Source organism: Chelmon rostratus, chromosome 12, assembly GCF_017976325.1.
Source record: "Chelmon rostratus isolate fCheRos1 chromosome 12, fCheRos1.pri, whole genome shotgun sequence".
Classification (NCBI taxonomy): domain Eukaryota; kingdom Metazoa; phylum Chordata; class Actinopteri; order Chaetodontiformes; family Chaetodontidae; genus Chelmon; species Chelmon rostratus.
In genome coordinates, this window is record NC_055669.1 from 3,667,450 (window position 1) to 3,694,986 (window position 27,537).

The 27,537-nt window shown below is 43.8% G+C and overlaps 1 protein-coding gene across 1 annotated transcript in view; it reads right to left on the minus strand.

Annotated features, from left to right (window-relative positions):
- map4l (microtubule associated protein 4 like) overlaps window positions 1-27,537 on the minus strand; it is a 67,489-nt gene that overhangs the window by 19,156 nt on the left and 20,796 nt on the right. Inside the window, exon 5 of the mRNA XM_041948896.1 lies at window positions 24,093-25,463. Coding sequence (XP_041804830.1) covers window positions 24,093-25,463 — 1,371 coding nt within the window. The remainder of the gene's footprint in view (window positions 1-24,092; window positions 25,464-27,537) is intronic.

The following is a 27,537-nucleotide window of genomic DNA, read 5'->3' on the forward strand; positions in this document are numbered from 1 at the left end:
GGGAGACAGAGACATGAGGGGTTCAGGGACAGGGGCTCTTTGTTGCCACTAAGACATCTCTTACATAACAGCGACACTGGACGGGCCTGGCTATGCTGTGCCCTAATGTCCCCTCACTTCTCTCCGTGTCGTCGTTTGCTGTGTGATAACTCTGAGCTCTGTCTCCTCTGAAAAGATGCTAATTTGTTTTCTCCAGCAATCAAGCAGACGACTTGGAGCCGGTTCCTCTAGAGCTGTAGCTGCCTACAAACAAGACGGCGCGGTCGCAGACCCGCTCAGCCTGGAGCCAGACACAGACTATGATGGCGAGCATCACGTGTGCGGCTCATGCGTGGCGTCGCAGGCAAGTCGGCTCAGCGTTCGGAGTCGCTCATTCGGAGTTTGGTTATCCTCCTGCTCTCACTGTCTGTCTGACACTGTTGTTCTGTCATGCTTTATCAAGCTACACTGAAGTCGGTTCCTGCCACGCAATGTTAAGCTGCTGTTAATACAAACTCATCACTTGCTGCAGCAGCTTCACGAAGCCTCTCACTGACACCTACTTTCATGAATTTTAATGTCCTTGATTCCAAGATTCCTAGCAGTGTTTGGTCCTGTCGGATGTTGGTGTCTGATGGAGAAAATGCGCAATATAATCAATTTAATTTCAATGAGGTCTATAATGCTAAAGAAAGCTAAGAAACTCTGTCCTGTACAGTTTTGCCATCTTGATTTATCACATTGTAATTTTGCTATTGAAGTGTGCTTTGGGTGGTGTGGCGAGTTCTGCTTTGTTCTTCCTGACAGCCGCAGACAATGAACATCCAGGCTTTAGAAGAGTCCCCCACTGATTTAGCATTGCACTCCTATGACACTGTCAGACTCATGACTGACAGTTTTTAAAAAAGGACCCAATTGATGCAGCAGAACCAGAGATATCCTCAGACAGACACAGTCAGACAAAACAATCTCAAGTCGAGTTCCACATGAGTTTTATCTGAAGCTTTTTCTCATTGTCTCCATCAGCAGATGTTCTGATAAAGCTCGTAAGTGAACTTTACGATGAATACTCTCCTGTTTCACGGTGAAATATAAGTTACACGGGACGAGAACCAGAAGATGAGCCCATCAGACAGGATGGGAGAAGATGGACAACTAAATCTAAACATCCATCACAGTTCACAGGCCGACTTCCTGGTTCAACTCTGAGGTGTGATTAGCTACATTTCAGGCGTGTTCACATTGTCTTCACCCCCAAACAAAGTGGTTCAGATAATCTGGATAAATTGTTGCTTTTACAACCTGTCAGATCATCTGATGACTCACGTTTCTTCCATGTCAGCATGGACGATGGCCACGGATTCCACCAAGATGCTGGATTTTGTCACATCACATCCTGATTTTACATACGCTGTCTGAACCATTTCAAAGAGGCAAAACATCCGCACAGAGCGTACAGACTTTAATGTTATTTGACTATTACTGAACCTTCAACACAAACTGGTGGCTTTATTGCTCATGCTACACTAGTCTTCATCGCTGTATCACTCCACCCTGCAACACCAGCAAAATGACTCATCCAACATGAAACTGCTGGCTGAGAACATAGAGGATCCATCTAATACCACGCTACAATACACAGCTGCTGGCGACCAGCTGTGTGTGTGTGTGTGTGTGTGTGTGTGTGTGGCAGAGAGAAACAGAGTGGACTGCCACGTAAATCAGGGCATGACTAACACGCACAGACATGGAGCTGGTGCAAGGATATTTTACTGCAGGCGGCCACACACACACACACGCATACAAACACACACACACACACACGTTCTCCCTTGCTGTCTCACATGCACACTGTTTGAGCACTGACCACTGTAGTTCCTACTTGCTAGCATGATACAGCAGCTATCTAGCCACCACACTGGCAGACAGGACGATCAGTAGACAGACTGATAAACACACGCACACACACACACACACACACACACACACACACACACACACACATTTTCATGCTCAGTGACATCGTTGCAGTGTGCGTGAGACAAACTATGCATTTATGTATCTTAAGTCCTCTTTATGTAAAAATGTAATAGTGTTTTTATGAGTGTATAACATTTTTACTTGTCTGAAACTGCGACCCTGCCAGCCCCTCCCACACCTGTGCTGACCCCCTGCCTGCCCACATGCACCTGGTTCACCTGTGTGCCTTCCCTATCCTGCAACCACAAACACAGGAGCTGCATGCATGCTGCAAGCTCTTTGGCTCTGTTTTTCTGTGTTTGGTAATTTCTCCCTCTGGACTTGCTGTCCCCTCACCTATTGTACTGCAAGCCCAGGGGTCAGGTCAGGGGTCTAACACTGGTTCCAACATAAAGAAGTGTTTAAATCGAGGCCTGCAGGTAGCTGAGCGCATGTGTTTCATAAATTGGTTGTTTATTATCACTGGTTTCCCGTTAGCTCAAGCTTCAAGACGCACACTTGCCTCCTCCTCCCCTTGCAGTTGTGTACTTCTTTGTGCATGTGTGTGTCCTGTTGTGCAGCTGTGATCTATTTCCGTGCTAAATGAAAAAACACCTTAACTTGCACACTTGCTGTCTACTGACAGTGTGTCTGTGGGGGCGTGTGCCTTTAAAATCTGTAAGATTCACATCAGTGGAAGCTTTTCACACACACACACACACATACCAGGGTGCGTGCAGTCACACACACACACACACATACACAAAGCTACAAATAGCTGCTCTATATTTGAATGAGTACAGTCAGAGTCAATGTCTAATCAATGTCCCAGCTTTCCTCTGTCGACTGCAGTCTGAAAAACAGAACACACGGCTGGATGGATAGATAACATAGGCAGAGAAACATACACCTATTCTCAATGTAAATGAACAGAGGAAATCACAATGAGGGGGAAAAGTCAGAAATAAATGTATGGATGGCTCCTCTTTCATTAACTTTTTTAAATGGAGCCATATCAAAGATGTCAATAATCCAAATCAGTATTCACTTTAAATTCTAAAGCCTGGGCTGGTCCTCCCATAATCCTCTGACAGCTCCTTTCACACACTTTCTCTCCTTTCTTTTTCTGTTACATCACCATCAACCTCAACTCGTCAGAATGTCCTCTGAATTTGTCCTAGAATCTATCAAACGGTCATTTCAAAAAATGCAATAAAATACAAAGACGTGATCATATCAGTGCGACATTAATCAAGTGAAATGAAATACAGTGATGATGTGAAGCCTGGCATAGCCCATTTCCCCTTATTGATTCATCTGATCAAAACCCCTATTAGAGGGGGAGACGATGATTAAAAGAGCATTAACCTTTGAGATAATGGGAAAGAAGACCTGTTTTCCTAAACTCATTCCATAGCCTTGCTCAGAATCAGAAGTGCACAGCACCCGTGATATCAAAAGTGTGATATTGCAATTTGAACGGTTCTGAAACTCTCTCATGTCTCATCCCTGAAACAGCAAAGCTCGCTCACTCCAGTGATCGAGCCACAACAGCTAGCAGCTGATAAAGGAGGCTCATTAGGACGAGCCTCACCCACACTCAGTAGCGTCTTAAGTGTTGTGACTTGTATATAATATATAATACTGACAAAAACACAATATTTGATTTCACTGAAACGTGATAGCGGATGAACAGCAGGAAGATATCTCCAGTATTTTTGCACATTCAGTTTGCATACAATCTGTATTTCACCCAGTATGAGCTGCTATCACTTGTGCTGACTTGCATCTCCAATCTAATTCAGTCTAATCAAACAAAAAGGGCTACAAGTGATGGCTGTGACCTCAAGGTATAGTGAAGATGCACCTCATTACTCTGACTAATGCTTCATGTATTGACATGTGCAAAACCCATACACTCCTTTCAACTCAGCTCATTAACTAGATTAACCACTATGTTAAATTAGCATGACGTGTCAGCCAGTTGATTTTTTACTACACTGTGGCCAGAAAACTGTACTGTGGCTGGAAAAATGTGAAATGTCTAAAACTTTAAATGGAAGGTATTTGTAAGGTTTCTTGTGATCTGCCTGTGAGTGAAATTTAAAGTTAGTGTAACTGAGAACAGGGAGAATAAATGCAACTCTGACAAAGAGAAACACAAAGAACCGACATCCACAGGTGAAAAATGATGCTGGGCAGCAGTGGAGGTGGCTTCAGGTTGCCCAAGGATGCACATTCAGTGCCTAGCCGTACCCAGCCTCAGCATGTTGCATGTGCTTCCTACCAAAGTGGCAACCAGCAGTGTGGCGGCCTCCTGTTGATATTCTAAAGTACACCTCTTTTCAGTCATAGCTAATGCTGGAAAAGGAGGCACAGCCAGCAACCTATATTTAGCCAAATGCAATTGAGCTGTACTGCCATCTTAGCTGTATAATGATGACACTCACATGCTACAACCCCTCACGAAGATGAAGGCAGAGCAGCATAAAAGCTGGAACAGTCCTCATGGTGCGATCTGTTGGAGATGTGACATTTCTGTATTATCACAGCTCAGATGACAGGTGACAGCGCAGGTACTTTCAATTCTTTGGTTAGACCAGGTTGTAAGCATGCGACTGGAATTTAATGCTTGATTTACAGTTACGAGGCATCAACAGAGCCTACACGCAGCGTGGCAACGCTGTGGCAAACGCACACCTCCTCAAAAATATACACACTACATTGGCTGCATACCACTTATGGAGAAAACAAGAACTGTGACTGGAGAGCGTAGACTGCTCCCACAAGATTCAGATGTTGATAGTGGAGACGACATCAAGGAGGCTGAAGTAAAAGTCTCAATTTGGCCCTTTTCAGACATCTCGCATCATGCATACAACATACTTGTAGCAAAGCCTCTGTATCACAGTAGAGAGAAGAACCTGATGTGATGCATGACTGGAAATCATGCATCACACCTATTTCTGTATGTTGACTTATAATAACTTGCATAGCTGCGTCAATCTTGCCCACGCTTGTCACAATTTTTCACAAATGCAGCTTGGTAGCTATCTTGTTACGAAGGACAATGACGTTCCTTGATTGGGCAGCTGTTTCTTCTAAGATTGGAAACTGCCATTTATGGGCACAAAACCAGACTTATATGAATCACTGAACAAATCAGAGATTTGGATGGTGATTCAGAGGTCTGGAAGTCACTTAGGGAAACTTTACCCTGTATTTGTGATAATCTACTGATTATGTTTTCTCACATCCAGCCCACCAGTCACACAGGCGTACAAGAAGAAACTCTTACCCGTTATGTTCAGTTTATTATCTTGGGTGTTGCTAATGGACGTTCCAACAGGGGGTGGAACAGCGAGTAAAAAACTGGTCTCGCAACTCCCATGATGTCTCTTGGGAGGTGGGGATGATGGCATTACAGGTGACGTCATTAACGGGGATGACATCATTGTCGCCACTGCTGCTGCAGCTTCCGTGCCGTCCGTGACCGTGAGCGAGCGGCGGACAGCCACGTGTGCGTAGGGCGGCCTGGGTGGGCACGCTGCTCCCATCAGGGCGAAATTTGGCACACTGGGCAGCATCACTGGCGAGCCTCCCATACCAGTGGGGTACGTTCCAGCCATTACCATGGGAACGGACAGATGTGAACAGTCAGACATCGCGCGTCTCACTGCAGTCCGCTGTGGCACTTCACTGCTTTGGCTAGTCTTTGTCTGTCTGTTTAAGGTAGCACATGATCCCACTCTCCCATCCTCAACATGACTTAAATCCTGTGACGGGCCATGAATTGCAACCCCACCTGTTAAGCCTCTGCTAGGTGGAGAACTTGACCCCGCCCGCCCCTTTTCAGTATGGCTTAAGTTTTCTCTTTCCACCTCACTCGCCCATACGTCACTCACCCCAACACCAGGAGCTAGGCCTGCCCTAGGCCCAGGAGGACCAGTACCAGCAGGCTGTGAAGCACTTTCTTTTTCTAAAGAAGGCTTGAGAGTTTGACCTCCAGCTGGAACTGCAAGAGAATTTTCTTTCAGACTTCCAGTGAAGCAAGGGCTCAACGTCTTCCTCTCCCCAAGCTGCCCAACTTGGGCAGACACTTGAGATCCTGGGATGTAAAATCCATCTTTGCTGCATGTAAAGTTTTGTTGGAGATTATTTTGATCAAAGTTGGGGTTTGATGCCGCCGCAGAGTTCGGAAAGGATCTCCCTGGTGAGATAGACGGGGAAGGTAATGAAGAGGAAGGGGAAGAGTGGGGAGAAAAGGGGCTGCTGGGGCTTTGTCCTGCACTCCCTAATGTCCCTCCTGCCCCTCCCACCCTGTGTCCATCCTCCCTCGGCCTCCCCCCTCCTGTCCCCTCATCCTCTATCTTCAGCACTGGCATCTTGAAGATCGGGGATCCTGGTGCCTCGGCCACCGTCCCAGACAACGTCCCCACGGTCCTGCCTCGCCCTAATTTCACCTCGCCTTCCATCAAAGTTATTTTGGACCCCCCCTGTGTGGCAGCGGCGACCTGCCCCCCCGGTGCCATCTGGCCTTGGCAGTGGCGGTCACTGTGCCGGTCAGGGGCCGAGCTGGAGGGCGGTAGCGGAGAGGAGGCCAGGGCTGCGGGGATGCTGGCACCAGAGAGGGTATTGGGAGGTTTGTGTTGCTGTTGATGTTGTTGCTGCTGTTGATGCCCACTGGAAGGTTGTCCGTACCCGGTGTTACCACTGATGATGCCAGGCTGCTGCCACGGTGAGCCAGACAAGAAGGACATTCTCCCGGTCTTTTGTCACGTCCTCTTGTCTTGCTCTTTTTTTTGTTATCTTGGATTCTTATAAGTCTCCTCTTTTCTCTCTTATTTACTCCTTCTTTGGCTTTTTTGTTCTTCTCTGTCTCTGTCTTCAGTTGTTCCTCCTGTCTCTTGCTCTTTTCTGTCTTCAGTATGTGCCGGTTTACTCTTGTCCAGGAGGCAGAAATGTCCTCAGTATCCAAAGTGTTGTGAGCTTGGAAAGTAGAGGAAGCAACGCATCCTTCGTATTTTTAAGGTGATGCCGTGAAGTTATGCGTGCGTCTAACTGAGCTGATGTGTGTGAAGTGCGTGCGTGGATGCAGAATGTATGCGTGTGTTTACAGGCGAGGCGAAAGGAGTGCGAGTGAGAGAGAGTGAGTGTGTGTGTGTGTCTGGTCGTCTCGGCTTCTCTCTGAGCACTGCACGGATCAGCTGTGGGGCTAAATTGCACCTTGCTCTCTCTCTCTCTCTCTCTCTCTCTCTCTCTCTCTCTCTCTGTTTTCTTCCTCTCTCTCTCTCTCTCTGACATCACAAAGTCACATGACAGCCCGGAATATTCCCTCATTCGCTGGAGCAAAATTTCAGCATCCAGCCCCTAGCGACAAGTGTGCACAAGCATACACACATGAAGACACAAGGTCGCACAAACACATGTATAGTGGCAAACATGCCTGCACACACATCCACAAACAGATCAATGGCTCTCACAGTTACTCAGCTGCCATATGACAGCCACTGTTCACATGTTGATACAGAGCGCGAGACACAAGGAGAGATTAGTGAGACATCACTGGCGACTGTAATCATCCCGATGAGGCTCTGATTGCACTTGTGTCCGTCTGATAGCGCATGACTGGCCATACATGCAAAAAAAAAAAAAAAATTGTGCATATTTTCAGGCTATAATTTGACGTCATGAGATGATACTGTGTGCACAGGAAGGAGCTGTGTGCTTGATTAATTTTTGGCTTCAATGAAATGATTTTGTGCAATTCACGTTTTCACTTTGCAAAGTTTCTATTTTCACATAATACACAAAAAAGTTGTTCTATTATTACATTCTATATATAAATATACTGTATATATATATATATATATATACAGTATATATATATGAAACTTAGTTGATTACGTTGATTGATTGAATTCAGTATATTTGATTGCAAGTACTGATTTTGAAATACAACATTTATCAAACTTTGGCACTTTGGATTCATAGGAACAGGTTACAGGCATCTTTTCTGCACATACTGGATAGAAGAAGGAGGCAAGTTCTTCATGGGTTGAAGTACAGAATGGAACAATTAACACTGACCTCCAGAGGCTCGCAATGCAAACAATTAATCAGAAATAACTGACAAAGATATAGAGAGCTGATGGGTTCAATACTCTTAAATTCAAACTGTAGCAATGATATAATGCTATACTTTATAAAAAAATATATTGACTAGAGCTGATCAAATCCAAATCTTGGAACAAGGAAATATTTTAAAACAAATGCATCTTTTAGTATGTGTTTAATTAATCCCTGATGCGGTATACCACACTTTCAAGTAAAAAGTCACAATAAAACAGTTGTAAGCTTGATTTGTAGTGGTATGTATTAGCTATAAAACAGCTCTTATAATTAGCACTTTGTTATGTGGGTTTTCAAAGCAACGCCACACATGGCTTTTGGGACATTTGAATGGAAGTGGGCCACTGGTGTGAAAAAGGCCTGCTGCTGTTTTTACTCCATTGAAGAACAGCTTTAAAAAAACAGCACAGAATTAAATAAGCACCACTGTCACCCTGTATAACTGTAGGCTATGACAAAAGCTTAAAAAAAAGGGGGAGGGGGGTGATGGGGGGCAGACTTTCAAGTGAACAGACATAGAAAACATGGAAAATCCATAATGTGATAATAACTACATACTTTACTAGAAAATGCTAACCCAATGAATGAGACCTTATCTCAGCTAAAACTCAAGCAAACAAAAATACTCAGTTTTGAGACTCAATACAACAGCTGGCTGACGCCTCGTGCATCTAATAGACAAGCTTAGTCATTCTCTGAGAACTGGAGCTGCTGTCGGCTCGAGGGAAAGACCAGCCTGAGAGCCGAGCAGTTTGATTGTGGGTCTATAGAGTGGAGACGATGGAGGATTTTGTAGAATGGTGAACTATGAATTAGCTAGCAAGCTAACTGACGATCCCTCAGAGAAAGACTGGACCTCTTCCACCGGTGAGTAATGCTAAATGTGTGCATTTTTTGTATTCATTAATATTCTGTGGGCCTGATGGGAAGTTTTGGTGGGCCAGATGTGGCCTGCAGGCCACCAGTGGTCGATCGCTTCCCTATGATAATGGTGCCCTGTAACACACCACTAATTAAATTAGGATGGAATCCAATGCTTCCCAGCGCCACCTCATTCAAAATATAGACCATGACTATAGGAAGCTATGGTGAGCTGAGTGTGACATAGATTTTAATCTCCTCCATCCTAAAAAGAGCTGGAGCCTTTTCACTACAGGAATGGTGCAATTTTCCCACCACACTCCACTCGGATTTGTACTACAGCTTTGCAAGGAGGATTAAAACTGTTCTGACGGAAACTGCATCTCTTTTCTCCACATTTTGCCTAGCACTGCCTTCACAGCCTTACTCAGAAATTGTGTGTAGGAGCTTACGATCAGTATTACATTACGTCTAGCTAAAACTGCAGGCTTAATAAGCAATACAAAATGAAATTACATTGTAGGAATTTAACTGATGGTGTTTTACAGAGTAACCTAAAGGCAAGCTGTGCAGCACTCATACGCTCAACTTTTTATGCTATGCAGAAAGCATTAATTGACTTCAAGGAGTGCAACCATCTGGAATTCAGTATTCTCTCTTGACAGAATCTCGGCTGGAACCGATAATTCTTCCGGTTGCTTAAAGCACAGAGCATCCTTTCCCAAGGTCATGCTGAAGAAGGGGGTACAACTCTCACAATATGCAGCACATGCACCACAGAACAAGGGTAGCTGTAGTTGTGAAATTAAAGGTAGGTAAGGATTACCTTACCTCAGTTACTCTGAAGCTTGCACGAACGTTGAGGGGGGCTACATAAATGATATTCCAGAATTTGAGAGGTGAGTAAACTGTGCTTACGTGTGTTCAGCCTTTGAGCTGCGTTTCTTGGGATCTTAGTGCCTTCACAGAGTTAAAAGTGACGATACAAAAAACAGAAAGTGTTCAGTGCTCTCAGGAGACAAGAGTAGCCGAACAGAGGTAGAAAGCTCTGCCAGCTAGTACACGTGCAGACAGTGGTAAATATCTCCGGATATCTGATCGCTCAGCGAGCCAGTTTAGGGTCTTGACCCTGCTTCTGAAACAGTATTTTAAACAAATGCCCGATGAGTTTTTCACTGCACATGACAGCTGACTGTCTCTCACCAACCCCACTTCACCCCCAACACACCAGAGGCCTGTGCCGAAATAACAAGAGCAGCTTGTCAAGCATGACTGAAAATGAATGAGTCTTATTACATAATCCTCCATAAACAATTTGTCTACTGTAACCACAGAGGGAGAGGGAGAAAGAGAGAGGAAGAGGAAGACATTAGAGCCTTGTTCAGTTTCAATGGACTTGGAAAGGGTAAGCGTTATGCAAGGAATCCAGCCGATGCCTCTGTTAAATGCTGGGAGCTCACCACATGGATGAACAAAAACAGGCCTGCATGTTAAACCAAAAGCCTGAACAAAGGCCTACATGTCAATCCTAAAGCATGATAAAGAATACACCTGAGTATAGGATTCTGCTTGAATCCAAATCCTGGTTTCCCATTGGACGAGACCCACCGGAACTCACAGGAATCCCGACGACACAGCCGTGACATCATCAAGGATATAAGAATCAACGATCCCCGCTCCACATCACCTTTCCACTGCGATGTGCAGTTACGACAGGAGATGTATCACTCCCAATCAAACTTTGTACTTCACTTAGCCTGGGCAACTGTCAGTTAACTCGGACACACAGACTGTTTGTGTTCACCAAACACGTTTGGATCCTCAAAATGATCAACTAGCCAGCGATTTCACTTTGCCTGCAGAGGGAAGTTTCAGATCCACCACTGCTCCTCCAATGCCTACAAGGACCAGCCTGCTGCCATCGTCTGAGCACAAAGAAGCACCACCGGATGCAATGGATGCATGTTAATTGCCCCCAGAGCGATCTCAAGTTTTTGTCTGGGCAGAGAAAGGTTGATGATAATGTGTTACTATAAGCTTCATTGTATGAGACTTACTGTATTAAAATTAACAGACTGTGAGGACGAGTAACCCTAATCGGTGGCGTGCACAGGGCTCCCTCGTGGCCCAGATTTTGAAAAACGCACGCTAAAGTGCCCTCTTGGACTCCAAAACACGTGCTAAAGTGCCCTCTTGGAAGCCAAAACGCGCGCTAAAGTGCCCTCTTGGACTCCAAAACACGTGCTAAAGTGCCCTCTTGGAAGCCAAAACACGCGCTAAAGTGCCCCCTGGAAGCCAAAACGCGCGCTAAAGTGCCCTCTTGGACACCAAAACGCGCTCTTAAGTGCCCCCTGGGTGCCAAAACGCGTGTTAAAGTGCCCTCTTGGACTCCAAAACGCGTGCTAAAGTGCCCTCTTGGGAGCCAAAACACGCGCTAAAGTGCCCCCTGGGAGCCAAAACGCGCGCTAAAGTGCCCTCTTGGACACCAAAACGCGCTCTAAAGTGCCCTCTTAGACGCCAAAACGCGTGCTAAAGTGCCCCCTGGGAGCCAAAACGCGTGCTAAAGTGCCCTCTTCAGTGGCGAGGACACGCTATATGTGCCCTTTTTTTCCATTCCGCCCCTGCCCTTCAAAAAGTCTGTGCACGCCACTGACCCTAACCCTGTTGTTGCTGCTTCTTGATTGAAGGATTATTGATCAGTATTGCTGAAGTTAAATAAACAGTATTTAAAGAGCACTTGTCTGTGATTATTTGTGCAGATGTGTTGTGGTAACAGCTGGTTGTGAGGTCAGAGTTCAGATTCAGCCCTTCACTGTTCAACTGATGAATATAAAATGCTATTTTAAACATAAGCATTTTAAATGAACAACCCCTTTTGAGACTGTATCCACTGTTTAGTTATTGGTCCCTGATCTCAGGCTGGTGCCCCGTTATTTTTAATTAACATGAATAATTTCATTGATATTAATGCAGTTATTGGTATCAATAACTATCCTTAATATCTGCTAATAACCAACCCTGTCCCTTTCAGATCCCAACATAAACTGGGTCATGCTCAGAGGTGGCATGTGTTAATATTCAAGCAGGTTTTCTGGTTAAAGCAGAGGAACTCGTTGCTTTGACAGCTGAGGTTGTGGCATTTCAGAGACAAGAGCTGGTCTGAAACTTGGAAGACACAGAGGGCTGACCCCTGTGCATCCAATTCTTTCCTTCACCAACTGTTATCACCTTCAAGTGAGAATGGATCAAATCAGATGTATGTATGTTCATTAGGTCTTTGTTGAACTGTCATGTCTGAAAGCTTGTGGAAGTGACCTTTAGCTAATTTAGTTGTCATTTCTCTGCCCAGCTCACACTGCTGTGTAGAAAAACCTGCCAATGTACAACCATGGATTTGTCTGATTTAGGTTTCGCATTTGCTTGTTGATGGTTTAATCTACTTGAGGTTATAGACTAAAATGACTGAAGTGAGAGACATTTGCCATTTTGCTTCATTTCATCATTTAGCCTCACAGTGTGGTCATGTTGGCAGTTTGTGTTTGGGAGAGGGAGGGTTAGTCTGCCATCACCAATTAGCAATGACTAATGTGCTGTATCTGTCCAGCCAATGGAATTTTCTGTGGACATCAATTTGATAGACCTAAAATGTGACACCACTAACACTAACTCTTAATATAATGTTTTTCATTCTGGTCTAAGATATATGCTGATCTAAGAGTTGCTCCATGGGCTCTCATTGGTTTCAGAGTCTGTTACTGTGGCCCCGCTAAGTTGGTGGGACATTCACAGCTTCAGTTATGTCATTTAAAGTTGAAAAAAAAGTTGACATTCATACATTTCTAAACTATTATTTCTCTTTGTCTTACTTCTGTTTGGTGAATAATCATGCTCTAAATTCGCTCTGGGGGGGATGCTGCCATGGATTCAGTGAGTTACGTGGTGGGTTGCAGCTTGAGTCCCTTTATGTGATGGGTAATGATGACACACAGACAACTATTAATGGATTACTTTGATGCTGATGTAAACTAAAAAAACTGATGATTCTTTGGCAAATCCTGGTGTTATAAGGAATGTCTTTTTCTATCTTCATTTAAGGTACCATGAGCTGTGTTACACTGCCACTATTACAGCCGATGACCGAGTTGATGGGCGGCCAAATCGACTACCTTCCTGATGTTTTATAACACTGGTATGCACCTGTCTCTTCCTCATGCAGTCTCTCCCTCTGGCACCCCACAACTCCCCCTCCCTTGAGACGCACGCCTCACAGTTTGAAAGCCCCCGACATACAATAGCCTTCACAGCTGTGTCAATCTTACTCATGCTTGCAGTCATATTTCTGTCCCTGTTTTTCTGTCTCGAGCACATGTAGATGATGTCACCATTTCTAGCCCCACCTACATAGCTCTGATAGAATCTGTTCAGCAATTCAAAGGTCTGCAGCCAGGCTAGTATAGTCCAAAATCACCTCGAATACCAGTCAGTATCCATGGTGTGGAGAGTGGATTCTGACTGTGACCAGATCTAACATTCATCATACAAGTACTGTGTGGCTAAATACAGTGTGAAAATCTTCATAAAAATGCATTTATTTCTTCCTCCTCCACCTCTTGGTCTGTTTTCTCATTATGGCTTGATTGTATAGTTTCCCAACATTTTTAAAAAACTCAAGGCTAAAGGTGTCCATATTTCTATTGTCAATAAACTTAATGAAAAGACCAAACTCGTCACTGAACGTATTCAACTAACAACTATTCAAAGCCTAATATATCTTCCTCCTCTGTCCCATAGCACTCTATCATTACCACCATCATTACCATGAACACACACTGTAGTTTATTTTAACTCGATCCCACAGGGAGGATTCAGGCGCGTCAGGAGGAACCAATGGACTTGGCATTTGTTGACAATGAGAAAAATAACACCAGCAGTGACACCAGCAGTGCATTAATATGTTTCTCCAACAAAATTGTGGCTACACAAACAACCCAGTGCACAAACTGCAGTGAAACAGATCATTTAGACTTTGCAGCTGTGGTTGGGACGAATGTATCGGCCATTGGTAATTAGCAGAGTAAAAGAAAGAGGCCAGCAACAGCAGACAGAGGCAGCAGGGAAAAGGCGTGTAGAGCAGGAATGTCTTCACATCTAACTTGATGAATTAAGGGTTATTTTGACCAAAATCAGAGTTGGTGATTGTTGGAACACTGGAGAGAAACTTCAGAAGGTGCACAGTTGTATTTTTCTGTTTAATACGGAAAATATGTGTAAGAAGATTTCCTTTCTTGACATTTTTGAGTTTATTTTCTTGTATATTAGACTAATAAATAAACGTAGTGACCTTGTCGTTGTCGCACATCTCCCAGCTTGACTGTTATTGTTTGACTGCATTTTTCATATTACTGTTAATATTTAACAGACCTTAGACAAGGAAATGTTTCCAAAATGAGAATTATACACAGTATGTATTTGATTCCATTGGTCAAGCTTTCATTACTTCCTTTCATTAGTATGCAAATGGGTTGTGGCTGTATTTAGCCTATGAGAGGACTGCTGTAAATTTAATAAGTCCAGAGCAAATCATGTCGGAAAAGTTTAACGATTATAAATCAGGTTGTTAAATGTGGCTCCCCAAGTGAAACAGTAAATCTCTAAAACTTAAACTTTTGCTAAACTAACACTAACAAGCTAGACCACAGCGATACTCTGTGGGGGACAAGGAAGACAAAATAAGTTCAAAAGCTGGAGAACTAAATAACAAGTCATATGTTTAGAAGAAGCATCTGAGGGCTTAAATTACAGCTGATGCTCTTGTGGCTTTCTGCGCAGGTATAAATCACAGAGGTCACTGTAAGTCCTCCTTTTGAAGGTCACAGATTGTTGAACATCAGCTGGAGATAGAGGAAACAGAGAGGGAGGACGCTACAGCTGGTTGCCCATGGCGCTGGGCAGAGAGAGAGAGAGAAGGGGTGGGGGGTGGAGGTGTGGGGAGGGGAGGAAGAGAAGGAGGGAGGAGGCTCTTGTCAGAGCGTTTCTATTTTTACTCTTCGACCTCACTGACTGTCACACCCAGTCCACCCCTTCTCTATCCCTCCATTCCTCACTCGCAGAGTCTCTTTGTTTCCACGGCAACCGCCTCCCATGTCTCCCTGACAACGCCCCCCCCTCTCTCCCTCGCCACCAACACCCCACAGCCCCCTTGCCTCCCCCCGTCAATCGCCAATGCAGTGATTATTACGGTGCCGCAGCGACACAGGGAGTCTGGGCAGGAGAGGGGAAGACGTGACGTGGATGGAGGAGACAGAAAGGGCAAGGTGATGGAGGGAGAGGAAAACTGGAGGGATGGAGGGGGAAAAGGAAAGAGAGAGGTAGAAGGAGGGAGATGGAGGGGGGTAGACAGAGGGACTCAGGAAGACAGAGGCAGGAAGACAGAGGAATCCGGGAAAAGATAAAGATGAGAGATGATGAAGGGCACCAGATGAAGGTAACATTGATGGAGGAAGGGAGGAGAGGGGAAAAACAGGGCAGAAGTATGGAAGTCTGTCTGTCTGTCTGTCTGTGGTCTGAAATAGGTGAAAAAGGCCCAAAACCAATTTTTAATTAGATAAATTAGAGTTGAAAAAGAATCTGAGAAAGAGTGTTGACCCAATGTTGCTAAAAACATCAATTAGAAGACCGACATAATTACTTCAAACAAAAAGAGAAGACTGGCAGCTTCTCTGACAGCAATCTATGTTACGTGTCAATGAGTCAGGTTTGGCAGAAAGCAGCAGGAAGGAAGAAGAACTTTCAGGCGTTCTGGCAACAGAAGATGGGAAGGAGCGAAAGGCCAAAAATTACTGCACAAACATGCAGCAGAGAAGACAGACAGACCTGAAGGGAAGCCTGCAAATACGGGCTGAAGAAAGTGAGAGATAACACAGACGACTGATACAGATCACTCTTTAAGCAGTCATTAAGGTGTCCTAAATGAGATGATGCTGGGCTCACTCATGAGGAAAATTCCGCCTTAAATGAGAATATGTTTTCATAAATCCACCATGCCTTTTCACAGATGAATAATCCCACAGGCCGACTAATCAGGCTGGTCAGAAATCTGCCATGTCCCAGATGTCATGATGGCACCACGAAGGAACAAATCACGCAAAATCAAAAGCATTTATTCAACCTGTGGCAGTTAAAACTCAAGTCAAGATGACCTTCAACAAAAAGGGTTTCTACAGTTAGCTGTAAATCAGTGTTGTTTTGAGTGCAAAGAGCACTACAGATAATTTCGTGTGACCTTTTTCAGGACATCCCTGATTGCTGATTGTGTCTCACAACACAACACGAACACAAGACTGCATGTGCTCACTGTGATGGATGACCGAGTGAAACAAATGGAAACCAGTGTCTGCTTAGAAGGAAAAACACAGTCACGACTGATACTGCATACGAGGCTGACATTGATATCTGGAGTTTTAAAAAATCAGACAATGACACAGCTGCTGCTAGTGCTTGTTTTAAAATAAACATGTAACATTAACCAACAAATGATGTAAACGGGACCCCACCAAAACAGACTGAAATGTCTTTTTACTTATCAGCCATCATATACTGACACCAATACATGTGCAATAGGCCACCATCAGCCAAGTTGTCAGCTTGGTTGATTTATCAGTCCAGCTAAGTAATATTCTATACTTTTTGATACTTACACTCTCATGATAACTCTCCATGTATTTTTCAATTAACAGCTTGGTTTGTACCATGTAAGAAAATTATGAAAAATGCCATTCACAATTTCCCATCAAATTACAAAGATGTAAGGCAGCAAACACTAACGTTTGAGCAGCTTGAACTAAAAAATGGCTGGCATTTTTGTTCGGTTAAACAATCAGTTATCAATTATTTCCATTTAGGTTTGTTCTGATCAACTAATCAAATACACTGACAAATCATTTCAGCCTCATTCACTATTAATGCATGATCAAGAGCAAGAGAAACATGACTCCAAATGTACTACAGCTGCCTTCTTCTGACAAAAACAAACTGAAAAAGAAACACAAATATATCCATATCATATCAGAATATACATTATATCATATAGACTATATACTTGCACCTTGACAAATACTGGATTCAGATTTGGGAATATTCCTAACCCAGGAGCCTGCATGTCTAATGCTGCTGTTCCATGCCTTTGCCACCAGAAGCCATTTATCAGTGATGAGCTCCTGCTGTTTGTGGACAGAGCTGCAGTCCTCCCAGCAGACACCTGATGGAGCCAGCGAGCAGACCTGAGGCTCCACAACACACTGCAATATGATGATCCAGCTGCAACGTTCCACTGCCAACCACAACACACGTGGGTCTCCAGCGTTTATTTCAATTTATAGTATTCACTTTGATTCAATCTCACTGGCTCGCTCTCAAGGACAAAACCAGGTCACTGCATCTCATGTGTGCCTGTGCGTGTGTGTGTGTGTGTTTTGATTGCAAAACTCACTAACTCACTGGTAAAAGGTGGCTACTGCTTTGCTTTGCCTACAAGAATGCTTTCTGTCTGTCCCACACATGAACACAGTTTATGTGGCTGACTGATGACAGAGCCTGCATACACACACCAACACACACACACACACACATGCAAGCTTCTACATATACACAGAGCATCACACACCTGCATCCTGCAGGCCACACACACACACATCTACATGGTAAAGGGTGAGGGTGTCCTTGCCTTATGTAAGGGTGAAATAGTCCCCACCATTAATATTAGATTTGAGAGAAGATAGCGAGATGTGAAGGCTGAACACAGGCTTATAAATAGAGACAGACCCGATAAAGACAGAAAAAAAGAAACAGACACAGGGAGAATAATAGACTGACAGAGCAGATGTCTACCAAACCTTAAAGGTATACTATACAACGATTCAGCAATCAAATGTCTACAAACAGACCTATGTTATATATTTTGTTGAAATATGTACTTACATTAGCTCAACTGTTTTCAACAATGAATAATTCTTTTTAAGGTATGGTTGTGTTTCATTTGGTCGCCTGTAAGTGGTGTCACATGTCCTCTATCACCTCTAGCTGCTGTAACCTCCAGGGAAACACAGGAAACAGATCAGATCATAAATCACAGAGTGAGGAACGTGACTAAAAGTTAAATACATCAGCTCGTTTGTGAACATTTCTGCCTGAATAGTATCCCATAATCCCACGCTACTTAAGATGAACTACTAGCTGTCTCATTTACTGTTTGTTTATATCATACAGAGGTTGAAAGGGTCAGCAGCTTCCAGTTCCTTGGTGTGCACATCACCGAGAACCTCTCCTCTTTCTTTGACACTCTGGTCAAGAAAGCTCGCCAGCGGATCCCTTTCCTGAGGAGACTGAGGAAGCTTGGCACGAGCCCCAGCATCCTCACAACTTCTACAGACGCACCATCGAGAGCTTGCCGACGGGCTGCATCGCAGTCTGGTATGGGAACTGTTCTGCCCACAGCTGCAGATCACTGCAGAGAGTGGTGAAAACAGCACAGTGCATCACTGTCAACAGACTCCCTGCCATCCAGGACATCCTGCACCAGCGGTGCCTGCGGAAGTCACACAGCATCATCAAGGACCACAGCCGCCCAGCACGCAGACTGTTCTCCTGGTTACCGTCTGGTAGGTGATGCAGGAGCATGGCTGCACGCACCCACCAGGCCACCAGGCCTCTGAACTCATAATCCAATCATTACTTATGCTACTTATTACTCATTTCCAAGTCAGACAGCTCCTGAATGTCAGCAGCAGGCGTCAGGGGCAACCACATGGTATTATGCACATTTACACAATATACTGCTATATTGTTTCATGGTTCTATTTATTTTGGTTTCTAATTTATTGTGTAGGATACATGACTTGCATAGGGTAATAGATTTTTTTTTGTCTTTTTTTGTCATCGCCCATCAACTTGTGCTGCTGCTGTGTCTCACTTGCATTACAAACCATGACTGCTGCTACTTACTTTGCCAATACTTATACAGTGTGAAATAATGTTAGGATACTGTCTGCACTGTTTACACAGGAATGCACTGTTATACAGAATGCACCAGGACTGCTACATACAATCATGCAGTACTCTTGCACACACTTCTTTCATACATAATCCTCATCTTCATGTATGCATATGGAGTTTCATACAAGTATTCAGTGTTTTTAATATCTAATGTTATTTTGATTGAATCTATTCTTCTTTTTTATCTATCTCATGACTGGTGCTCTCATTGCTGAGTTGGCGCATTTTCTTGTCCAACACATTTTTTTGTACAGGCGACCGCATGATAACCTACATAAGAACAATAAAACTGAAACTGAACTGAAGGTACATCATCAGCGTGCAGGAACAGATCAGATGCTACTGTAGATGTAGATTTATGGCTGGACATACATTTTTCAAATGAAATATGATTAAATGTCTAAAGAAGGTGAAGACACAGTGTTTCTGAAGGTGGCAGTGTCAAACTGGCCATCTGGCACACCAGAACAACTCATATAAAATGAATGATCCTGTATTTGGTCAGGAAGTCACACTAAGATCCAGATCTCATTTATAAGTGAGACCTGATTACAGAGCCAAAACAAACAAACAAACAAAAAACTAACACAACTAAGCACCCCCACCCCTCCATGTCCAAACACACTACAGCAATGACGTATTGGAAAGGACCACAAACTTAGCTATTACCACTTTATAGGCTATGAAATATTAAAAGCTCAATTTGTAGTGGGCCAGTACGCACGTTTGACAAATAACACACTGTACTCTTTGCACTCCTGTCTTAATGACCTCCATTTTTCAAACCCCATGTAGTTTGTGTGATTGTGCTTTAGCAGCACCAGATGTCAGTCAAGTCCAGCACTGAGGGAGGACGAGCCACAGAGCAACACGTTCACCCTGGAACAACTTAGTGCTGACTGAATGAGCTAAGTAGACAGCCTGGATGGTGCTACCCTCTGCAGCAGAGACGGCCTTTAAAGAAACACAAAGGCACAGGCTTAAAGCCGTGTGATGAAGGACGAGCAGCAGCGTTTCTTCTGTGATTTCTAGGTATCAGGACAGACGTCCACTCTGTCTTTTCTGTGTAAAGCACTCACTTGGTGCATGTGATTTCTTTGTATTATTATTATAAGATAGAATAGCCTTTGTGGCAGTTAAAGGTGTATTGGATATGGGAACATAGTCATCATTTGTTGAGTATACAATGCCTCACATTTCCCTAAACTGACAGTCTAACAACAATTCATGTGGTGTGAGATGTGACACAATTAATCTGACTGACACTAGAGGGCACGTCATGGAAAAACCAGCTCAGCAACATAATGGCAATAACTCAGTTCATTCATAATTGCGTTCCTCTGCAGCTTTCAGTAACAGTGGTGAAATGGAGATAACTTTGCTGTCACCTGGGAAAGTTGACCCATAGCAACCACAATGAGGCACTGTGATACAGGCAAATGTGATCCTGTATATAAATCGCACATTCATAAACACATTTTCATGCATGGTCACAGTGATCTTCACCTCTGAACACCAAATTCTAATCAGTTCAAATCTACCTCCAGGAGGATGTTGGTGCCGAATTTAAAGAAATTCCCCGAAAGCATTCCTAAAATACGCAGTGAACAGAATGGGACGGAGAGATGGATGGACAATCTGAAAATATATTGTCTCCAGCCACAGCTAACGTCGACACAGAGGCATGAAACCCTTCACCTCACCAACAGACTAACAGACAGGTGAAGTCACACCAAATGGACCCAGACATTTTGACCCATCAAAGCCAGCACAGCACAGGTGTAAATAATAACATTAACAATGGCTTCATTCCATTAAGTGTCCAAAGCAAGGTCTGTAAGTGACATCAGTGAGTTAGCATGCACAGTATTAGGACTCTTGAACTGGCTCACCTAAGTAGAACGGAGCCATCATTAATGTCATTAATTCCACGTGTGCCTTTTCCTGCTTTGACAAATGAAAAGCATCCCACCAACCCTTGACGTGCTCCAGGTCCACTGTGCCAAATTTGGTCCAACACTAGATGTCACTGTCACACAGTCTGCCAATTATCTTTACATAATACAAATGTTTGTTTTTTTTTAATGTCATCAAAATTTTTTTTTTTAATGTCATCAAATTTGGAGTGCACATCCTGCATGTCTGCAGATAGTGTTATACCATATCTGAAGAAAATCTGACCATGTTTCACCTTTTTTTAAATTAATGGACAAGAGCACTCATCTTTCCGTGGCAACGTTGCCCTTTGTGCCATTTGACAGTGGGATCCCATGGTCTCATGTGCTGACAGGAAGCATGAATTGTTCCAAAAGAAAAACTGCTCCTCGCCTCCCAATCACCCCGTGACATACTGTCAGCTCCAGAAAATGTTTTTAACGCAAGCAGATTTTCCTGACTGAGACAGGTTGGAGACAAGCCTAACTATCAGGATGGATCCTTCATTTGCGCTTTTAAAACAAAAGCTTTCATGTCTGATTTTAATCAGTTTCACTCTATTCTTTATATGCAAACCATTCACTGCCCGAGTTGTTAAAACCATCCAGGAATGTGTAAATGAATGAAATAACTATTCATAACTATGCACAATCACGGTAGTACCACTGTGGGGTCATATGAGAATGAAACATGCAAACTGGAAAAAAAACTTTTCTTACCTGTTGTTCCAGATCGCATGGTATCACGTGGGATTACGAGACAGAAAACAAGGGAAGGGGAGAGAAAAAAAATACATGTTCAGTGGGTTCAGAATCATTTCTTCAGCTTCAAGCCTAACAAAGTCTCAGCATTAGAGCTTTTGTTCCAAAATGTAAAACTCAAAAGTCCACATGGAATTTCTGGAAGTTATAGGACATTTAACAGATGTGTCACTATAACAGCTAGAAGGCCAGTGTGAACAAAAACACCATGTTAATGAATGCTACCACGTCAAAAGAAAGGCCTACGGTATCAGAATTTGGAAGCTAGAGCTACAGAGTCAGATTCGATTGACTGATCAAGAGCAGTTAACACACATTTCACAAACAGTGTCGAGTATTGGGTCAGATTTTAGTAGTGAGAAAGGGCTGAGTAGAAGCATAGAAAGGATCACACTGAAAAATAAAGCTTCATTCAGCAGACTGTGGGATGTAGCCAGAGACAAAGTACTCAGGACTGAAACAGCATTGTCAGGAGGAAGAAGCATTAGACCGAGGTCATCTCAGGGTTTTCCCCAGCATACAAGAGGTCAGGCAGGCCGAAAGGGCAGCTGGGTGGTCAGTTATATCTGATGTATACATAACTGTTTTGGACAATGTGGAGAGTCTGCAGGTCTGTCATTTTGTTGTAATAACTGGGGGAAAGCCTGATACCTGAAGGTGATTTTATTTATCATTTTGGGTAACATACCAGACAAGCAGATTCTAACCTGGACTGGGTTTTAAATGAGAACAAAAACTGATTTTATAAACCGATAAACTGGATCTTTGCATTGCACAAGGTCACAAGATGCTACAAACCAATTCATCTCTTTGAGTTGGGAAGTTTATTCTTGACCTTGACAATACACTCAGTGGCCACATAATTAGGTACACCAGTACAATCTGCCGCAGTCCGGTACACCTGTCCTGTAGATCTGCCAGGTCATAGTTAGTGATGGTGTTGTACTGGACGAGATTATATTCAGATAAATAAAGCTGAATTTAAGGCAGAACTGTTGTATCGAATTGCAAAAGACTGCACAAGTGTACTGAATAAAAAGGCCAATGAGTGCAGTAGTTTGACAAAAAACATCTTAACTCGAAGTCCTTTACCAGAGCTTTCAGCCATATCTGACGGACTTTATCATTGCATGGAGTTTGCTCTTGGAGATGGTTCAGCTGTCATCATATGACTTGTTTGGTCACTGAGAGGTGCTCAGAGGAAGATACTCAGTCAGAGGATCTTGAGTGAAGAGAACTTTTGTCTGTAACTCTTGTCTAATGGGTTCAAACGCCATATTCTTCAAAACTGACATGACAGATGATTGGAGTGTTTTGCAGACTGAGTTAAGAGATATTAGCTTACTCCAGTCTGGTCTTCAGTGGATAGCTTGTGCCAGATTTGCTGCCTAAATCAGAATGTTCTACAGTCTCTTAGAATGAGCAGTTCTGCATCTTCAAATCAAGATCTTTGAAGACTTTAAATGTGGTCAAATACATTAAAAAAGCTGCAATAGACACAAAATAGAGACAGAATAGACCCAAGAGGCATCAAGAAAAGTGGACTGGCTTGTGCCTTACCGACCTAAACCATATTTTACATTATTGGTGAACTAATGGTCAACATCTTTTCACACAGCCATGTATCTACTGTAAACTTCTCCACTATTACACTAATTTGGCTCAATGCAGTTGATACAGTGTAACAACTATAACATTATTGACTTTATGAAGCTAAAATGCATTAGCGAATTAGCTTTGCGATGCAAGGACCCAGGTAATGTTTGTGTTCATTAGACAGAGAGGAGATAGTGGGAGGTTACACAGGTAGCTGACAATCAGATGGAACAGTAGACAGTGGAGCAAGCATAGATAGTGGAGCTATCAACAGCAGTCAAGTAATAAAATTGTTATGATCATGGTTACAGATACACAGAGGCAGGCATAGGGAAATCAAATCAGACAACATATCACTTTACCCTTGCAGTTTTGTTAATATAGGGCCCGACTGTCACAGTACATTTGTCTCCCACACTCATGCCCACAGCTGGGAAGAGTGATATATCTGGGCACAAATGTTTCTCTGGTAAATTTCTGCGATAAAACCATATTTCTCACATGTCTTTATTACCATTAAAAATCTCAGATTAATGGTAATAAAGAGTAGATTTGTGTGCATGTCTGTTATAGAAATAGATATCTTAAGATGTGATTCAAACATAAGCTGTTCAACATTTATCTGTCGGGCCCTCGTTATTACAAATACATAAAGGAAAGGATCAAGCACCAAGCAGGCCTGGTGTTCAATGGACAGACAAAGAGCCATGCATACAGGAAGACAAATAGTAGCTACTTCCTGCTATCTTAACCTACAATCATTTTGTTCAAATTAGCCCCATGTTATTCATATTTATATCTTCCCTGTAGTTCACCAACCTTCCAGTGGGGGGAGCGGTGACGACGAGGACTCCTGGTGCTCTGAGTGTGCAGGGACAGAGGGAGGGGCTGCGGGGGTGATGGAGGAAGGGAGGTTGGCTGTTGCTGGGCTAATGGGCACGGCTACATTTTTTTGGGGGGGTGGTGATGTGGGTGTGGCTTCATTCTTATAGGGAGATGCTGAGGAACTAAGGGGCGTGGCTGAGGTGGTAGAGGATGTGGCAGCAGTGGTTCCTGTGGAGGCAGCTGCTGTACTAACAACTGGAGTGGCTGCAGTTGTACTGGGTATTGCTGCGGAGGATATGAGTGTTGCTGAGGGGACAAAAGGCTTGGCGTCGACGTTTAGGGCTGATCCCCCTGCAAATGTTGGAGGGTGAGTGATTGTGGCAGCTAAGGGTGATGGGTTGGTGGACAAAGCCGAGGCAGGAGGAGGGTCTGGAGTGCTCTTGGAGGGGTTGAAAATAGAATTGGCTTGTGAAGCAGGGACGACAGTTTCTGTCGGGGTCGACTTTGTCAGGGCAGCAGTAGCAAGGGAGGGAGTGTTGGTGATAGGGGTGGTGGTCTGTGAGTCAGGAGTGGAACCTGGAGGGGTCTGGAGGACTGAGTCCAGGAAAGAGAAGGTCTGGGAGACTGGGCTCAGATTGTCACCTGTCATCAATGCTAGACTACCGCTAACATCCGCAGCTACACTACTCTTGCTGGCAGCGCTGGCGGCTGAGCCTCTGGTAGCTTCAGGTTTGCTGGTAGCACCTTTCTCTTGGTTTGCTTTCTGACCGTCTTTAGCAGACGCAGGGAAATCGTCTACACACATGGGCTCATAGGAGCGAGGAGATGAATCTCTTACGAGGCTAGCATGGGAATGGTTGGTGAAACTTGTGGGTATTTGTGCAGGGCCAGAGGGCAAAAGAGGGCTGGGGCTGGAGTTTGGAGCTTTGGAGTCAGAAGGACCAGAGTCAGCAGTTGTAGCCCCGGTAGGACCGACTGTAGCCAATGTGGGAGAGATGGGCTGTTGGGGCGCTCCCCACTCCTCTGGAAGCCTTGCCCGACTCTTAGTCTTCTTGCCTTTCACTCTACCCCCTCCTCCACTCTCTCTGATCTCCCACTCCCAGTTCTCCTCCTCATCCTCGTCCTCCTCCACCACCTGCCCACCCTTATCCAGCATCCCATGCTTGTCTGACTGGCCGATGTTATTCTCCTGGCTATCCAAGAAGTCGTGGACCTCATCGTGGCCCTTCCTCTTCTTCTTCTTCCGTCTCTGCTGCTGCTTGCCAGCCTCACCCCCCGGCCCCACTCTCTCGGGGCTCAGGGGTTCAGAGTTGGAGGAAGTGGGACTGCTGTCGTCCATTGAGCCGCTGGGAGAGAGGATGGGAGCTGCCGAGGGGGGGAGGGTTTTATAAGAGGAGGAACCAATCACATACTGTGTTAGAGAATCAGCTGCCAAAAAGCCATCAGATTGTGGTTACCATAGGTGGTTTTCACTCCTTCATGTCTAAATTAAAGTCTACTGTTTCATGGCAGTGAGTCAGTGTAATGACACACCAGTTGAAGTGATATTTAGACTGTTGGCTTGTGATGCAGTTTTTGTAGAAATACACTACCATGGAATTAGTTGCTCCTTCTCAAACAGACAGACAAACCCATGGATACCATTTTTTATGCTTTGCATGTAGCTTGATGGTAAGTTGAAAAGGTAAGGGTTAGGACAACCGTTGGGATAAGGGTATTTGGGACTAAGTTACTCCTCATGAATGTGTTAGTATATGTAAAGCGTCAAGGTGCGTTTACTGAGAGGCTTAACCTGGCTGATTGAACTGCACATACAAATATGAGGTACTTGGATGGTTGAGATTTCCTTATTTTCAAAGGGGGACTAGGTGTAGTACCACTGCAGATTTGAAAAAGCCGATACAGCAGATTGGGGTTAGAGAGGGAGTTGGGCAAAGTTTGATAAATTTCCAGTTGTGGCTGAAGGCTACAAGTTTGAAAATGAACAAATCTAGGACTATGGATTTAGAAAGAAGCAAGTTTACCTGCTTCTCATCCCTGCTTAAAGCTAGCGGCTCAAGGCTATATTAGCATAACACACCCAACTCTCCATCTGAACTGTTAGTGGTCCACCTGCATTGTGGGTAATGCAAACAGCAGGTTTTGACAAGGAAGCAGAACGTGTTCATTGAATCAGTCAGTCAGACAATGTTTCAAGAGTGCAATGCTAAATCATTGGTGTACTCTTTTCATGGGAGCTACTTTGATGCCATAGACAACCATCAACTGAGCTAAACTCCCACAAAAGGTACCTTTGTTTTGTTTGCAGACTTGAAAGCCTTCTATGAGTTTATCTGACTCTGGGTAACTTAGAAACTGTTCTAATTCAAGTGATGACTACAATAAAGCAAAGACATGCTCTGTGCTTAATACTGTACATACCTGCCCATTACCTAGCCTACCTAGAGCCCTGATGTAGAAAATACTACAGTGTATTGTTCATTCTCACAAATGACACAAAGTCACTAGTATGAAGGTAGTGACCTAAGGAGGGGTATTTCTTCTGGTATTGCCAGAAATACCATGAAAAGACAAGACTGAAAAGAAGGCTGTGGTGTCCATGGATTGTTAAATAAGCTGCATATAAAGATGGAGGAAGAAGTCTCTGTGTGGAACTTGGAGGAAGAGATGCATTTCCTTTCACTGTACTGCACCTACTGAGACCTGAGACTGGGTGGTGGCAGCAACCGTAAGATGATCGTAGAACATATAATAGTGCATTTAGCACTTGGATAATAAACGTACATAAACAAATAAGCAATGACGCTTGCCTCGACCTTTACATTGCTACATATGCTGCTTGTGCAGACAATATGCAAGAAAGGCAGTTAAGTTAAAGTTTGCATCACAGGGTGTTTCTAGCCAAAGTAACCAGAGTCTGATTGCTTTTAGGCTCCTTTGGCACAACCTTTTGAACTTTTCAGAAAATACAACGTATGTGATGGTGCCTGCTTTTATAAATACATTCAACCTGTTCTTTACTTACCTTTTACAGACTTTCTAAGGTTCTGCTAAGGCTACATTGCATTGATGTGCATAATCAATTCACTGACTGACATTTACTGGTGCTGTTTAACAACAACATATTGGCTCAGCACTGGGTATCAGGTGATAAGAACATGCTCTGATTTATCTGCTTGGGTGCGTCACAGTTGTGACATGGTCATGTCTTGTCTCTGCCAGGCTGAATTAAATTTACATGTCATATAAGATGGTGTTTTTAATTGAATTTGCCAAATTATTACAGCAACTTTGTGGGACTGAAGCTGACGGTGTCTGCAGGTCTGCATATCTGCATTTGATATCTATAAGAGGTTTAAAGACAGATCCTCATTTTTGATCAGTCCAGGTTCGTTTTGTAGTAACACCAGTGAATACAGTAAAATGGGAGGAAACAAAG